General features: G+C 45.5%; 1 protein-coding gene across 1 annotated transcript in view; it reads left to right on the top strand.

Annotated features, from left to right (window-relative positions):
* VSIG8 (V-set and immunoglobulin domain containing 8) overlaps positions 1-18,191 on the top strand; it is a 41,744-nt gene that overhangs the window by 10,915 nt on the left and 12,638 nt on the right. Inside the window, exons 2-6 of the mRNA XM_067472674.1 lie at positions 2,168-2,346; positions 7,805-8,006; positions 11,266-11,427; positions 13,196-13,318; positions 16,310-16,544. Of these exons, the coding sequence (XP_067328775.1) occupies positions 2,168-2,346; positions 7,805-8,006; positions 11,266-11,427; positions 13,196-13,318; positions 16,310-16,544 (901 nt within the window). The remainder of the gene's footprint in view (positions 1-2,167; positions 2,347-7,804; positions 8,007-11,265; positions 11,428-13,195; positions 13,319-16,309; positions 16,545-18,191) is intronic.

Raw genomic sequence — 18,191 nt, forward strand, 5'->3', positions numbered from 1 at the left:
TTACACTGTTTAGCCGGTATTGCACCACCTGACATCCGCCGGGAAGTTAAAGGACCAAGGCAGTGAAATATCCAGCTCATCCCTTGTTTGGATATCAGCCAGCACGTCATCGACTTAAATCAAAAAATCGTTTTCGAAGATCTACAGAGACACTCGCTGGAACACCTCAGCAAGCGAGAGTCCAAAAGTGGCAGGCTCAAACCCAGAATTTCTGCCAATGGCTGATACCAAATGAGAGACTCCCTCCTGGGCACACAGAGGACTGGACGACTTAGAAGGCGCTGAACAGACTGCTCTCTGGCACCACGAGATGCAGAGCCAACCTTCAGAAATGGGGCTACCAAGTGGAATCCACGACATGCGAGAGTGGAGAAGAGCAAACCACTGACCACCTGCTGCAATACAACCTGAGCCCTGCCACATGCACAATGGAGGACCTTATTGCGGCAACACCAGAGGCACTCCAAGTGGCCAGATACTGGTCAAAGGACATTTAATCAACTACCAAGCTTGCAAACTTTGTGTTTTGTTTGTTTGTTAAAAAATGCAATGCAACTGTTTGGTTTGCTCCTGACATGATAAAAAAATAAATACCTGATGACGTGGACAGGATCTTTAGGGCTGTGAGGAAGACCACTCGTGCTTACTTCCTGGGTAGTTAAACTGCCAGAGGTGGGTTATTAGATTGGTTTGTGTTCATTATTACTGCTTCATTGGTTCGGGGGAAATTTCCATCCTGCCTTGACCCTACTGTTTTAAACAACTACAGGCCAATCTCTAGAAAAGTATTTCTTGATTTAAGTCGTTGACGTGCTGGCTGATACCCAAACAGGGGATGAGCTGGAGATGTCACAGAGCGCAGTCTGTTCAGTGCTTTCCAGGTCACCCAGTCCTCTGTGTGCCCAGGAGGGAGTCTCTCATTTGGTATCAGCCATTGGTTGAGGTTCTGGGTTTGAGTCTGCCACTTTTGGACTCTCGCTTGCTGAGGTGTTCCAGCGAGTGTCTCTGTAGAGCTTAGAAAACTATTTCTTGATTTAAGTCGTTGACGTGCTGGCTGATACCCAAACCGGGGATGAGCTGGAGATGTCTCTGCCTTGGTCCTTTCACTATTTGCTGCTACTTCTCGGTGGATATCAGGTGGTACAATACCGGCTAAATAGTGTAATTTGTCCAGTGGTGTAGGGTGCAGACAGGCCATGATAATGCGGCATGTCTCATTAAGAGCCACATCCACTGTTTTAGTGTGGTGAGATGTGTTCCACACTGGGCATGAGTACTCAGCAGCAGAGTAGCATAACGCAAGGGCAGATGTCTTCACTGTGTCTGGTTGTGATCCCCAGGTTGTGTCAATCAGCTTTCGTATGATATTGTTTCTAACGCCCACTTTTTGTTTGATATTTAGCCAGTGCTTCTTGTAGGTCAGGGCACGGTCCAGAGTGACTCCGAGATATTTGGGTGCGCTGCAATGCTCCAATGGGATTCCTTCCCAGGTCATCCTCAGAGCTCAGGATGCTTGTCTGTCCTTAAGGTGAAAAGCACATGTCTGTGTATTAGATGGATTAGGGATCAGCTGGTTTTCCCTATAATAGGCAGTACGAGCACCTAGAGCTTCGGAGAGCTTCTCTTCAACCATCTCAAAGCTCCCTGCTTGAGCGGTAATGGCACGATCATCAGCATAGATGAAACTCTCTGTCCCTTCTGGCATGGGGACATGAGAGAAGCCTCCTCACAGGATTGCAAGACATCCGGGCGTCCCCTGGGCAACGTCTTCGTGGACGGCTGATTCTCTCATTCCAGAAGTTCCACTGCTGAACAGTCTTCTTCATGTTCAGGTGCAATCTCCTTTCTTTCCTCTAGTTTGAAACCATTGTTTCAGATCCGAGTCTCCAGGGCAGCAGAAAACAAGCTTGCTCCCTCCTCCCTATGTCTTGCCCTCATGTATTGATACCTGGCCCTCATCATGTCTCCTCTCAGCCTTCTCTTTTGCAGGCTAAACATGCCCAGCTCTTTAAGTGAGCATGTTCATATGAGCATACATTGACAACACGAACATATGTTGATGATATGAGCATGGTGGCAACCACATGAAGTGATGCAGCAGTACTTTTAGACAACCAATATGTTGGGATGATAAACACAGTGTTGTGTATGTTGTGTTGCTTTTCAGTAGGAGCTGGTGCTGTGAGGATCAACGAAGGCGAGCAGAAGGTCATCTACCTGCCCAAAGGGGAGTCCATCAGGCTGGGATGCCCCTTTGCGTCGGACCCAGAAGACAACACTCCCGAAAATGACTGGGACATTGAATGGAAGCAGGTGAAGCCTGGTCCCTATCCTCAGGACAAGCAGGTGAGTTTGGGATTATTTAGATAACCATATTGTATTTGGACGGCAAGTACTAAACCCAGATAGTCTAGAATCATAGAATCATAGAATCAAAGAGTTGGAAGAGACCTCATGGGCCATCCAGTCCAACCCCCTGCCAAGAAGCAGGAATATTGCATTCAAATCACCCCTGACAGATGGCCATCCAGCCTCTGTTTAAAAGCTTCCAAAGAAGGAGCCTCCACCACACTCCGGGGCAGAGAGTTCCACTGCTGAACGGCTCTCACAGTCAGGAAGTTCTTCCTAATGTTCAGATGGAATCTCCTCTCTTGTAGTTTGAAGCCATTGCTCCGCGTCCTAGTCTCCTGGGAAGCAGAAAACAAGCTTGCTCCCTCCTCCCTGTGGCTTCCTCTCACATATTTATACATGGCTATCATGTCTACTCTCAGCCTTCTCTTCTTCAGGCTAAACATGCCCAGTTCCCTAAGCCGCTCCTCATAGGGCTTGTTCTCCAGGCCCTTGATCATTTTAGTCGCCCTCCTCTGGACACATTCCAGCTTGTCAATATCTCTCTTGAATTGTGGTGCCCAGAATTGGACACAATATTCCAGGTGTGGTCTAACCAGAGCGGAATAGAGGGGTAGCATGACTTCCTTAGATCTAGACATTATGCTCCTATTGATGCAGGCCAAAATCCCATTGGCTTTTTTTGCCGCCAAATCACATTCCTGGCTCATGTTTAACTTGTTGTCCATGAGGACTCCAAGATCTTTTTCACACGTACTGCTCTCGAGCCAGGCATTGTCCCCCATTCTGAATCTTTGCATTTCGTTTTTCCTGCCAAAGTGGAGTATCTTGCATTTGTCACTGTTGAACTTCATTTTGTTAGTTTTGGCCATTCATCTCTCTAATCTGTCAAGATCGTTTTGAATTCTGCTCCTGTCCTCTGGAGTATTGGCTATCCCTCCCAATTTGGTGTCATCTGCAAACTTGATGATCCTGCCTTCTAACCCTTCATCTAAGTCTTTAATAAAGATGTTGAACAGGACCGGGCCCAGGACGGAACCCTGCTTGTGGCACTCCACTCGTCACTTCTTTCCAGGATGAAGAGGAAGCATTAGTGAGCACTCTCTGTGTTCGTCCACTTAGCTGTGGCTTTGCCTGTAATGCAGCCTGCTTCAACATACATCTTAGAATCATCAGATCATAGATTTGGAAGAGACCTGGTGGACCATCCAGTCCAACCAATGCAGGAAAATGGCATTCAAACCACCCCCGACAGATGCTCATCCAGTCTCTGTTTCAAAGCCTCCAAAGAAGAAGCCTCCACCACACTCTGGGGCAGAGAGTACCATCACTGAGCAGCTCTCTCTCACAGTCAGGAAGTTCTTCCTAATGTTCAGGTGGAATCTCCTTTCCTGTAGTTTGAAACTATTGTTTGCATCTTAGTCTCCAGGACAGCAGAAAACAAGCCTGCTCTATCCTCTCTATGACTCCATGGCCCTCATCGTGTCTCCCCTCAGCCTTCTCTTCTGCAGGCTAAACATGCCCAGCTCTTTCAGCCACTCCTCATAGGGCTTGTTCTCCAGATCCTTGATCCTTTGAATCACCCTCCTCTTGACACCTTCCATCTCCATTTACGGACCCCTGCGACTTCTTCGATCTTCCGGAGAGGCCCTTCTCTCACTCCCACCCACATCGCAAGTGCGACTTGTGGGGACGAGAGAGGGTCTTCTCTGTAGTGGCACTCACTCCCCAGAGATATTGGCAAGCCCCCATGCTGGCAATTTTCAGGAGGAACCTGAAAACCTGGTTATTCCAATGTGCCTTCAATGATTGGATGTAGGACACTCCCTGTCCAAAATGACCTCAGAAGCACTTTATTTTATGTATTGTCGAAGGCTTTCATGGCTGGAATCACTAGGTTCTTGTGGGTTTTTTTCGGGCTATAGGGCCATGTTCTAGAGGCATTTCTCCTGACGTTTCGCCTGCATCTATGGCAAGCGTCCTCAGAGGTAGTGAGGTGTCGAAGGCTTTCATGGCTGGAATCACTAGGTTCTTGTGGGGTTTTTCAGGCTATAGGCCATGTTCTAGAGGTATTTCTCCTGACGTTTCGCCTGCATCTATGGCAAGCGTCCTCAGAGGTAGTGAGGTGTCGAAGGCTTTTATGGCTGGAATCACTAGGTTCTTGTGGGGTTTTTCAGGCTATAGGCCATGTTCTAGAGGTATTTCTCCTGACGTTTCGCCTGCATCTATGGCAAGCATCCTCACTACCTCTGAGGATGCTTGCCATAGATGCAGGCGAAACGTCAGGAGAAATGCCTCTAGAACATGGCCCTATAGCCCGAAAAAACCCACAAGAACCTACTTTATTTTATGGTTCGTTCAATTAAAGCCTTCCTCATCCCCAGTTTCCCCTTCACGACAATTTTACATTGCCTATCTCCCAGTGTTTTTAATAATTTTGCATGTTTATTCTTGAATTGGCCCTGCCCAGTGAAATTCCTTATGTTTTGATGTTTTGATTTTATATTGCTGTGTTGTCTATTATATTGGTTTTTGCAATTTTATATTTTTGTGTAATACTGTATTTATTGTATTGATGGGCATGGCCTTATGTAAGCCATCCCCCTGGGGGAGATGGAGAAGGGTATAAATAAAGTAGTTGTGCTGGTACAGCTATACCAGAAGCTCCAACTCTATTTGCTTTGTATTAAGTGTCTGCTTGCAGCCCAAGGCTTGGGATTCTGCATCAAGTTTGCAGACGACACCAAATTGGGAGGGATAGCCAATAGTCCAGAGGACAGGAGCAGAATTCAAAACGATCTTGACAGATTAGAGAGATGGGCCAAAACTAACAAAATGAAGTTCAACAGTGACAAATGTAAGATACTCCACTTTGGCAGAAAAAATGAAATGCAAAGATACAGAATGGGTGACGCCTGGCTCGAAAGCAGTACGTGTGAAAAAGATCTTGGAGTCCTTGTGGATAACAAGTTAAACATGAGCCAACAATGTGATGTGGCGGCAAAAAAAGCCAATGACACGACGCAATTAAAAACCGGAATTTTTTAATTAAGATGGAATTGGACCAGGCATGTAGCCGGGGGGGGGGGGGGGGGGGGGGGGGGGCTTGAGGGGCTTCAGCCCCCCCCCCCCCCCCCGAAATTCTCATGGTGGTTCACCGAAATTCTCATGGTGGTTCAATGTGATGTGGCAGCAAAAAAAGCCAATGGGATTTTGTCCTGCATCAATAGGAGCATAGTGTCTAGATCCAAGGAAGTAATGCTACCCCTCTATTCTGCTTTGGTTAGACCACATCTGGAATATTGTGTCCAATTCTGGGCACCACAATTCAAGAGAGATATTGACAAGCTGGAATGTGTCCAGAGGAGAGCGACTAAAATGATCAAGGGTCTGGAGAACAAGCCCTATGAGGAGCGGCTTAGGGAACTGGGCATGTTTAGCCTGAAGAAGAGAAGGCTGAGAGGAGATATGATAGCCATGTATAAATATGTGAGAGGAAGCCACAGGGAGGAGGGAGCAAGCTTGTTTTCTGCTTCCTTGGAGACTAGGACGCGGAGCAATGGCTTCAAACTACAAGAGAGGAGATTCCATCTGAACATTAGGAAGAACTTCCTGACTGTGAGAGCCGTTCAGCAGTGGAACTCTCTGCCCCGGAGTGTGGTGGAGGCTCCTTCTTTGGAAGCTTTTAAGCAGAGGCTGGATGGCCATTTGTCAGGGGTGATTTGAATGCAATATTCCTGCTTCTTGGCAGGAGGTTGGACTGGATGGCCCATGAGGTCTCTTCCAACTCTTTGATTCTATGATTCTAAGGGTGGCTTCCTGTTAAACTTTGCAGTTATAGGGCAGGGCCCCTGTCCATCATCGTTAAGTTTGGTTCTGCCCCCTCTTCAGGACAATTGAGAAGGGAAGGGAGCCATTTTCAGTCATTCTCAACAAGGAAAGTCGATGTACAGGACTTATACAGACTTCTCCTGTACAAAGGCTTCAACCCTTACGACTTCCCAGGGGAGAACAGTCTTAAGAGCAAAAGGATTCCCAAAGATTCCCAGGGAAAACAGCCCTAAAGTTCTGAGGAATTTCAGAGGGAAAAACAGCTTTGAACATCTAAGAACTCCAGCTGAAGTGACTACAGGCCTTTTGGTAGGTCCACTCAGTGCTTTGAGACGCAGTTCAACCCGGTAGTGGAGCCCACATCAGTTAGGTTTAGGATCACAGTTAGCCTGGGAGAAGTTTGGAAAGGGATTTTCCTGTAGAGTAAAAGTAACAGTTAGAAGCAACCAGTTGCACAAAAGCCTGAAAGCATTTGTTTAACCTTTTGAAGACAAAAAAAGTTTCTGTTGATTGTTCACCAATAAAAGACTTTGTTATATTTCACAAGCCCTCTAGAGACTGTTTGTGGTGAAAATCCTTAAGAATTTCTCTTCGGGCCCCCTGGCTTCCCGCTGGGCTAAAGTTGCACGTCCTGTTTTAAAAGCAATTCGTTTCAACAGAACAGTAGTAGTAGTTGATGTTATTATTATTATTATTATTATTATTATTATTATTGTCAACATCTCCCTTCAATTGTAGTACCCAGAATTGGTCAGGTGTGGTCTGACCAAAGCAGAATAGAGCATGGGTAGCATGACTTCTCTCAGATACTAGACTCCTGTTTATGCAGGCCAAAATACCATTGACTTTTGAGCTGCCGCATGACATTGTGGGCTCATGTTTAACTTGTTGTCTACGAGGACTCCCAGATCTTTTTCACACGTAGAATCATAGAATCAAAGAGTTGAAAGAGACCTCATGGGCCATCCAGTCCAACTCCATTCTGCCAAGAAGCAGGAATATTGCATTCAAAGCACCCTTGACAGATGGCCATCCAGCCTCTGTTTCAAAGCCTCCAAAGAAGGAGCATCCACCATACTCCGGGGCAGAAAGTTCCACTGCTGAACAGCTCTCACAGTCAGGAAGTTCTTCCTCATGTTCAGATGGAATCTCCTCTCTTGTAGTTTGAAGCCATTGTTCCGCGTCCTAGTCTCCAGGGCAGCAGAAAACAAGCTTGCTCCCTCCTCCCTGTGGCTTCCTCTCACATATTTATACATGGCTATCATATCTCCTCTCAGCCTTCTCTTCTTCAGGCTAAACATGCCCAGCTCCTTAAGCCGCTCCTCATAGGGCTTGTTCTCCAGATCCTTGATTATTTTAGTCGCCCTCCTCTGGACCCACATTCCAGCTTGTCAATATCTCTCTTCAATTGTGGTGCCCAGAATTGGAGACAATATTCCAGGTGTAGTCTAACCAAAGCAGAATAGAGCATGGGGAGCATGACTTCCCGCGAGGACTCCAAGATCTTTTTCACATGTACTGCTCTCAAGTCAGGTGTCCCTCGTTCTGTGTCTGTATCCAACTCGTTTTCTCCTCTCTCCAACTCGTTTTTCATTCTGTTAATTATGCTTTGAATCCCCAAAAGCTCCTTGGTTACCATGATCACCGGATCACCTATCCTGGGCCTCCTGAACTCCAGCAGCGGGTGGGATTTGCTTCCCCAGACCCCAGCCTGTACGATGCCTCCATGCAACTGCAGAATGTGCAGATCACGGACTCCGCCACATACGAGTGCAAAGTCAAGAAAACCACGGAAGCCAGCCACAAAGTCACTATCACGGTGCAAGGTGGGTCTCTTTTCTCCTCAGGATCAAGGTTGAAATCCCCTTTACGGTGAAGGAGGGTGTGCCGTCCGCCCAGATGATATAAAAAATAAAACTATGATGTGCTTTTCTCTATGCCTGGGCAAACTGCAGGTGTCTATATTGAGAAGCTTGAGATACTCAGCAACTGAGATTATTACTGGTTTAAACATCAAAAAAGGATATTTATTTATTCAAAGTCCTTGAAGACTTGGCACAGTTCATCAAAGTTGCAAATAAACAGTCAGTAGATGAAACTACAAAAATCTTCTTTCTTTTCTTTAGTTACAGAGGTAACCCTTTCTCCAAATGGCAGATAAGATCCTGGAATCTTTACACCCTAACCTTAAGCTGTTGTGGTTTAGAAAAAAGCAGGTCCCCCCCCCCCCCCCTATCTATAACTTAAAGTTAGTTCTGGAGACAAAACAGTCAAGACTCTCTCTCTATAACTATATAACTCAATCTTCTCAATTAAGCTTATCTGTCTATAATATCTCAATTCAGCTCAATACACAATATACTATCTATATTAACTGCGCCCGTACCTTGGGAAGTCTGACTTGGCCACCGTAGTCCACGCTCTGGTTACATCCCGCCTAGACTACTGCAACGCTCTCTACGTGGGGTTGCCTTTGAAGACGGCTCGGAAGCTCCAACTAGTCCAACGCTTGGCAGCCATGATACTAACAGGAGCGGAGCGCAAGGAGCATACCACTCCTTTGCTGCACCAGCTCCACTGGCTGCCGATTTGCTACCGGGCTCAATTCAAAGTGCTGGCGTTGGCCTATAAAGCCCTAAATGGTTCGGGCCCAAGTTACCTATCCGAACGTATCTCTGCCTACGAACCCACCAGGACTCTAAGATCTCCTGGGGAGGCCCTGCTCTCGATCCCGCCTGCATCACAAGCACGGCTGGTGGGGACGAGGGACAGGGCCTTCTCTGTGGTGGCCCCTTGGCTGTGGAACGCCCTTCCCATGGACATTAGATCAGCTCCTACATTAATGGTGTTTCGAAGGAAACTAAAAACCTGGCTGTTTGAACAGGCATTCGGATAAATAGTGCAATGAATACGATGAATATAGGAACGGAATTATGGACGACGAATTGGATCACGATTCTAGTTACGAGACGTTAATGTGTTGTTATTGATGTGTCATTACTTTGTATACTATGCTGTTAATGGTTTTTAAATTGTATGTTGTTATGATTGTCTTTTTGCTCTTGTTGTGAACTGCGTTGAGTCGCCTACGGGCTGAGAAACTGCGGTATACAAGCAAAGTAAATAAATAATAATAATAAATAACTCAATATAGCTTAATACTTATCTATAATGTATAATATACTATCTATAGCTTAATATAGCTTACTCAATTTAGTTTTTGCAATGGGTTTCCCAGAGCTAACTGCCTAGCCAGCAGCACGTCTGAAGTCTTTCCTCAAACTGAAAAGGCAGGGGAGAATCTAAAATGGAGATCTTTCCCTGGGAGAAAAGGCGGTCCCTAAACTCAAAGCGCTGCTCTCTAAGCCAATAGTTTCAAAGAGACCTGCAGACTCTGATACTATTAACTTTTAAGACTCTTGCAAAGCTGCAGCAACTCTGGGAGAAAATTCAAGAGGAAGCAACCTCAATCAACTATAAAGGAAGGGAAATCAGGCTCCTGGGAGACGGAACAGAGGGATTAACATCATGCCTTTATCTAGAGCTTGGAAAACTTGCCTTGACTATTGGTCATACGGGATGAGGGAATACAGGAGAATTCTGGGACAGTATTCCTCAGCCTTCCCAATCCTGCAATCCCTTAATGCAGTTCCTCCTGTTGCGGTGACCCCCAAGCGTAACATTATTTCTGTTGCTACTTCATAACTGTAATGTTGATACTGTTATGAATTGTCATATAAATATCTGATATGCAGGATGTATTTTCATTCACTGAACCAAATTTGCCACAAATACCCCATACGCCCAAATTTGAATACTGGTGGGGTTGGGAGTTGATTGATTTTGTCATTTGGGAGTTGTGGTTGCTGGGATTTATAGTTCATAACTCCCAAATGACAAAACCAATCAACTCCCAACCCCACCAGTATTCAATGGAATTGAACCAAACTTGGCACACAGAACTCCCATTGCCAACAGAAAATACTGGAAGGGTTTGATGGGCATTGACCTTGAGTTTGGGAGTTGTCGTTCACCTACATCCAGAAACACTGTGGACTCAAACAATGATGGATCTGGACCAAACTTGCTGGGATTTATAGTTCACAACTCCCAAATGACAAAATCAATCAACTCCCTACCTCACCAGTATTCAATTGAATTGAACCAAACTTGGCACACAGAACTCCCATGGCCAACAGAAAACACTGGAAGGGTTTGGTGGGCATTGACCTTGAGTTTGAGAGTTGTAGTTCACCTACATCCAGAAGCACTGTGGACTCAAACAATGATGGATCTGGACCAAACTTGGCATGAATACTCAGTACGCCCAAATGTGAACACTGCTAGAGTTTGGGGAAAATGAACCTTGACATTTGGGAGTTGTAGTTTCTGGGATTTATAGTTCACCTACAATCAAAGAGCATTCTGAACCCCATCAACGATAGAATTGGGCCAAACTTACCCCATGACCAACAGAAAACATGGGAGGGATTTTGGAGGAATTGACAATTATTTAGGGGAGATGTAGTTCACCTATATCCAGAGAGTACTGTGAACCCAACAACTGATGGTCTTTGGTGACCCCTGTGAAACCTCCTCATGTTTGGGGACCTGACCCCCAGGTAGAGAAACACTGTTCTAGGACCTATAACACAACCCAACCACATATATTTTTGGTGTCTTAAATTTAAGGCCTGTTCCTGGGATTACTTGGGACACTCATTCAGAAAACTAAATTCGTTCTAATATCTTTAGATATCATAGTTTTCTATACAAGAGCAGAAGAAGACTGGTAGAGGTATCTCATTCCCATTACCCAGCCTTTTGGATCAGTTTTGCTAGTGAGTTCAATGCCTCTCTATTACCCCAGTGGTATCTGAATCCTCTTCTATACTGCCATATAAAATCCAGATTATCTGCTTTGAACTGGATTATATGGCAGTGTAGACTCATATAATCCAGTTCAAAGCAGATCATCTGTTTTGATAATCTGGATTATATGGCAGCATGGAAGGGGATTTAGATGCCATTGGGATAATAATAATTACTTACGATGCTGATGCCCACTCTCTGTTTGCCTCCTAGAAAGGCCGGCGGCCCCTCAGTGCTGGATCATTGGCGACGTTGCCTACGGGCAGGACATCATCCTACGCTGCTCTACTTCGGTGGGCTCCCAGCCCCTCAGCTATCATTGGTCGATGTTGGGCGGACAGCCTTTCATAGACAGGCTTCCGGGGGGATCTATGGGTGAGTTGCAGCAGGATGGTCGCCCCTGGGTGGTCTAAATGGGACCTTTTGGGTGCTGGACCCCATCCACACTGACCACTACACAAAGTTCAAAGCTGCAGTCGGACAACAAACTCTCAAGGAAGAGCACCAAAAGAAAGCCCTTCATGTGTATCATCAGTGCTCTGTGGTTTGTCTCATCAACATTCAAGTCTCCAATTGGTTCCAGGATTTCCTATGTAATCCTCTCCACAGCCAAACCACTTTCTCAATACTGGTTTGAAACTGCATTCAGTGGTCAGTGTAGATGGGGCTCTGAATGCTGAATGGAGATTAGATTGTGATTTAAGAGCCTCCCTCCCTCCCTTCCTTCTCCTTCCTTCCTTCCTTCCTTCCTTCCTTCCTTCCTCCCTTCTCCTTCCTTCCTTCTCCTCCCTCCCTCCTTCCCTCCCTCCCTCCCTTCTCCTTCCTTCCTTCCTTCCTTCCTTCCTCACTTCCCCTCCCTCCCTCCCTTCCTTCTCCTTCCTTCCTTCCTTCCTTCCTTCCTTCCTTCCTTCCTTCTCCTCCCTCCCTCCCTCCCTCCCTTCCTCCCTCCCTTCCTTCCTTCCTTCTCCTTCCTTCCTTCCTTCCTTCCTTCTTTCTCCTTTCCTTCCTTCCTTCTCCTTCTTTCCTTCCTTCCTTCCTTCCTTCCTTCATTCATTCATTCATTCATTCTCCTTCCTCTCTTCCTTCCTCCCTTCTCCTTCCTTCCTTCCTTCCTTCCTTCTTCTTTCTTTCTTTCTCCTTCCTTCCTTCCTTCCTTCCTTCCTTCCTTCCTTCCTTCTTTCCTTCTCCTTCCTTCCTTCCTTCCTTCCTTCTCCTCCCTCCCTTCCTCCCTTCCTTCCTTCCTTCCTTCCTTCCTTCCTTCTTCCTTCTTTCTCCTTTCCTTCCTTCTCCTTCTTTCCTTCCTTCCTTCCTTCCTTCCTTCCTTCCTTCCTTCCTTCCTTCCTTCTCCTTCCTTCTTTCTTTCCTTCTCCTTCTTTCCTTCCTTCCTTCCTTCTCCTTCCTTCCTTCTTTCCTTCCTTCCTTCTCCTTCCTTCCTTCCTTCCTTCTTTCCTTCCTTCCTTCCTTCCTTCCTTCCTTCTGAATACTTTCTTACTTCCTTTCTCTGTTTTATTTGTGCATAAATACTTTATATGTTATTTGGATGGTTTGCAAAGCTTTACTATTAAGTTACATATGCACATATGCACATACATATGTGCACTCACATGTAAATATGTAAATATATGTTTGGATATGTGTGTGTGCGCGCGCATGTAATACACACACACATATTTATATACATATATATGGCCCCCGGTGGTGCAGCAGGTTAAACCACTGAGCTGCTAAACTTGCTGACCAAAAGGTTGGTGGTTCGAATCCAGGGAGTGGGGTGAGCTCATGCTGGTTCTGCCAACCTAGCAGTTCGAAAACATGCAAATGTGGGTAGATCAATAGGTACTGCTTCTGAGGGAAGGTAACGGCACTCCATACATTCATGCCGACCACACGACCTTGGAGGCGTCTATGAACAACGCTGGCTCTTTGGCTTAGAAATGGAGTTGCACACCAAACCCCAGAATTGGACACGACTGGACTTAATGTCAAGGGAAATCCTTTACCTTTACTATCTGTGTGTGTGTATACACACACACACAAATAAATTTGGGCATGTTTTTTTAAAAAATGGAAAGCTCAGTGCAGAGACTCAGTCTGGAAAATCTAACCTGAAATTGGGACTTTCTTCTTCTTTCGCTGGAAACAGGCTCCATGCCGGGTGACTACCACATCTATGGCTTGTGCGAAGATCATGTGGGGACCTATCAGTGCAAAGTGGGCAACAATGTGGGTGTCGCTTATTGCTCAGTCGATATCGGATTTGATGGAGGTAAGGCGCTTGCCGGATTTGTCACGGGAATCAGGAAAAACCTCCTTAGAACTATTAAGTTACTTGCGAGCCATCGATTTTTCACCAAATAACCAAATTATAAATACCGTATATACTCGAGTATAAGCCGACCTGAATATAAGCCAAGGCACCTAATTTTACCACAAAAAATTGATTGACTTGAGTATTGACTTGGTGGGAAATGCAGCAGCTATTAGTAAATTTCAAAATAAAAATAGATACAAATAAAATTCCATTAATTGAGGCATCAAGAGGTCAAATGGTTTTGAATATTTAAGATGACTGCCCAACTCTGATTACATCATTCTGACCTTCTTCAAAGTAAATGTGCTTGTGTATCCTTCCAATGAAAATCAATACATTAAAATAATAAAGGTAATAATAATAATAGAGTAATATAATAGAAATGTAATATTAACAATAATAATAAATAGAGTAAATCGAGATTGTGGCGCAGCTGGCTGAGTGTCAGCTGCATTAAAGATCACTCTGACCAAACGGTCGTGAGTTCGAAGCCAGCCCGGGTTGGAGTGGGTTTCCAACCAATTGTGTGTAGCCTGTTGTCGACCTTTGCAACCCGAAAGACAGTTGCATCTGTCAAGTAGGAAAATTAGGTACCACCTTAAAGTGCGGGGAGGCTAAGTTAACTGATTTATGAGGCCATAAAGAAGACTCCAGCAAAGCATTCCAGTGGGGAAGCATGCGGGGAATGCGGAAGTGCTTCATCAGTGTAGCAGATGGACGATGAAAGCGACAGCTCCCCTGGCGGCCAGAAAAAGTTAAATAGCCTCTGTGTATGTCTGTATATGTTGTATGTTAAAATTGGCATTGGATGTTTGCCATATATGTGTACACTGTAATCCGCCCTGAGTCCCCCGTGAGAAGCTGCAAGTAAATAAGTAAATAAATAAATAAAATAATAAATGCAATAATAACAATAATAAAGGAAAATAATAAATGTAATAATAATAATAATAATGTATTGTCGAAGGCTTTCATGGCTGGACTCACTAGGTTCTTGTGGGTTTTTTCGGGCTATAGAGCCATGTTCTAGAGGCATTTCTCCTGACGTTTCGCCTGCATCTATGGCAAGCATCCTCAGAGGTTGTGAGGTCTCACAACTTCTGAGGACCTCACAACCTCTGAGGATGCTTGCCATAGATGCAGGCGAAACGTCAGGAGAAATGCCTCTAGAACATGGCTCTATAGCCCGAAAAAACCCACAAGAACCTAATAATAATAATAATAATAATAATAATAATAATAATGCATTTATTATGTATTTATAACAGAGTAAAATAATAAATAACCTTGACTCACGTATAAGCCGAGGGGGACTTTTTCAGCCTAAAAAAAAGCTCTGAAAAACTAGGCTTATACTCGAGTATATACAGTAACTTCTGTTATCAGTGTGATATGACAAGGATTGACTTTGCTATAACTTTTAGATCATTACACCCAGAGGAATATCACATAGGGCTCATCTACACTGCCATATAATGTCATTTGAAACTGCATTATATGGGTTTGCACTGAGCATATAGGGCATTATATGGCAATCTAGATCCAGCCTTGTTAGGAAATGAGGGAGTTGAAGTCCAAAACACCTGGAGAGAGGGCCGAAGTTTGCCCATGCCTGGTGTTTTTAAACAAGGCTGGGTGGCCATCTGTCTGGAGTGCTTTGATTGGGCTTTTCCCATATGGCAGGGGCCCATGGGGTCTCTTCCAACTCTAGGATTCTATATGTCTATCTTACCACATAATGCATTACATGGAAGCCTAGACAGGGCCCATCTAGTTACATCTCCTTCCCAGCGATAGAAAACTCATGGTCCTTAAGGCCACCTCAAGGTGTCCAGTTGCAACATTCACACCTGCCTCAAGCAGGCAAGAGTTCTTTCTCCCTCAGAGATGAGGTCTGTTGGAAACTAGGCAAGCGAAGTGTATATACCTGTGGAAGCAGCCAGGCTTTGAAGCTGCAAGGCCATTCAGTGCTAATCAAGATGGTCAATTGCAACCTGTGGAAGCAGCCAGGCTTTGAAGCTGCAAGGCCATTCAGTGCTAATCAAGATGGTCAATTGCAACATTCACACCTGCCTCAAGCAGACAAGAGTTCTTTCTCCCTCAGAGGCGAGGCAAACAAAGTTTATATTCCTGTGAAATATCTGTGGATCCCCCCAGGCAGGAAGCAGCCAGGCTTTGAAGCTGCAAGGCCATTCAATGCTAATCAAGGTGTCCAATTGCAACATTCACACCTGCCTCAAGCAGACAAGAGTTCTTTCTCCCTCAGAAGTGAGGTCTGTTGGAAACTAGGCAAGCGAAGTGTATATACCTGTGGGATATCTGTGGATTCCCCCAGGCAGGAAGCAGCCAGGCTTTGAAGCTGCAAGGCCATTCAATGCTAATCAATGTGTCCAATTGCAACATTCACATCTGCCTCAAGCAGACAAGAGTTCTTTCTCCCTCAGAGGTGAGGCAAGCAAAGTTTATATTCCTGTGAAATATCTGTGGATCCCTCCAGGCAGGAAGCAGCCAGGCTTTGAAGCTGCAAGGCCATTCAATGCTAATCAAGGTGGCCAATGGCAACATTCACACCTGCCTCAAGCAGACAAGAGTTCTTTCTCCCTCAGAGGTGAGGTCTGTTGGAAACTAGGCAAGCGAAGTGTATATACCTGTGGAATATCTGTGGATTCTCCCAGGCAGGAAGCAGCCAGGCTTTGAAGCTGGCGGGCCATTCAGTGCTAATCAAGGTGGCCAATGGCAACTTTCACACTTGCCTCAAACAGACAAGAGTTCTTTCTTCCACCCTGGACATTATTCCACAGATATATCAACCCCACTTGCCTAGTTTCCAACAGACCTCACAACCTCTGAGGATGTCTGGGCAAAATGTCAGGAGAGAATGCTTCTAGAACATGGCCAGACGGAAAATCTGTTGCAACCTAATGGTGCTTACTTTGTTTTGAGCAGGTTTCTACTACGATTGGGTCATCGGAGGGTCGGTCACCATCTGCCTCCTGGCTGCGGCCCTCATCGCAGGGGGAGTGACGTGGTGCTGCTGCTGTTGCCGCAACAAGCGTTGTTGTGCATGTTGTGACAGTTGTTGCGGAAAAGACCGTTGCTGGGACTGCTGTTGCTCTTCCTGTTGCTCCAGCACTGAAGACACCAAGCAGGAGTGTGTGCAGATCAAGGGCAATGACATCTGGTGAGCATCACGATAGCTTGCTTGCTTACTTACTTACTTACTTACTTAGGTGATCCCCTTTGTTCCAAGTATGATGGCCTTCCAAATCTAGTGTCTTGGTGGTGGATACGTAGGTGACTGTGGAGCCCTATTCGAGATCACATGTTCTTCCATAATGAGGACATCGGTTTCTAGGTGGAAGGCAGTCCTGGTCAGGGTTGGCTTGACACACCTTCTTTCCTCTTGGCACATTTCTCCTTTTGGCCCTCCACTGGTGCCTCTTTGGATTCCGCAGCACTGCTGGTCACAGCTGACCTCCAGTTAGAGCACCCAAGAGCCAGGGCTTCCCAGTTCTCGGTATCTATGCCACAGTTTTTAAGGTTAGCTTTAAGCCCATCTTTCAATCTATTTTCCTGTTCACCAAACTTCCATTTTCCATTTTTGAGTTGGGAGTATAATAACTGCTTTGGGACCAGCCTACTTTCATGATCGCATCTCCCTCCATGTACCATCCAGGGCCCTTCGTTCATCTGGGGAGGCCCTTCTTTCACCCCTGCCAGCTTCACAAGCACAGAGCTTTCTCCTCTACGTTGGAACTCACTACTAGGAGAAATTAGGAAACCTTTAAAAAGGACCTTAAAACCTGGCTCTTCCGCTGCACCTTTGGAGAGTAGGTATACAATCCCACACTACTGCTTAGCCTCAACGTTCTTTCTCCTTTCCTGGACATTATTCCACGTTTCTCCCTTTTGCCCTCCATTCGCAGGCATTAGCAGGGTTGGGAGGACAATGGCTTTATAAACAAGAACCTTGGTATCCCTACGGATGTCCAGATCCCCACTCTCTGCTTCATTGAAAAAATACTGCACTCAGCTCAGGTGGTGTTGTATTTCAGTGTCAATGTTGACTTTTGTGGAGAGGTGGCTGCCAAGGGAGCGGAAATGGTCAACATTTTCTAATTAGGAAAGCCCCTACCCTAGAAACCTTTAAAAAGGACCTTAAAAACTATAAGAGAGGAGATTCCATCTGAACATGAGGAAGAACTTCCTGACTGTGAGAGCCGTTCAGCAGTGGAACTCTCTGCCCCGGAGTGTGGTGGAGGCTCCTTCTTTGGAAGCTTTTAAACAGAGGCTGGATGGCCATCTGTCAGGGGTGATTTGAATGCAACATTCCTGCTTCTTGGCAGAAAGACTGGATGGCCCATAAGGTCTCTTCCAACTTTTTGATTCTATGATTCTATGATCATCATCATCATCATCATAGAATCAAAGAGTTGGAAGAGACCTCCTGGGCCATCCTGTCCAACCCCATTCTGCCAAGAAGCAGGAATATTGCATTCAAATCACCCCTGACAGATGGCCATCACCGATACATCACACAGTTCTAGACACTTGGGAAGTGTCTGACGTGATCCAATACAACAGCCAGTAGAGTGTTTGCTGTGGAATTATCTTGTGGTGTTTCAAATAATAATAATAGTAGTAATAATAATAATAATAATAATAATAATAATAATAATAATATCGAGCTGCAAAGGCTCTGGCACAAGCCAGTCAAGGTGGTCCCAGTGGTGATTGGCACACTGGGTGCAGTGCCTAAAGCCCTTGGCCTGCACTTAAACACAATTGGCACTGACAAAATTACCATCTGCTAGCTGCAGAAGGCCAC

The sequence above is a fragment of the Anolis sagrei genome, chromosome 12, assembly GCF_037176765.1.
Source record: "Anolis sagrei isolate rAnoSag1 chromosome 12, rAnoSag1.mat, whole genome shotgun sequence".
Classification (NCBI taxonomy): domain Eukaryota; kingdom Metazoa; phylum Chordata; class Lepidosauria; order Squamata; family Dactyloidae; genus Anolis; species Anolis sagrei.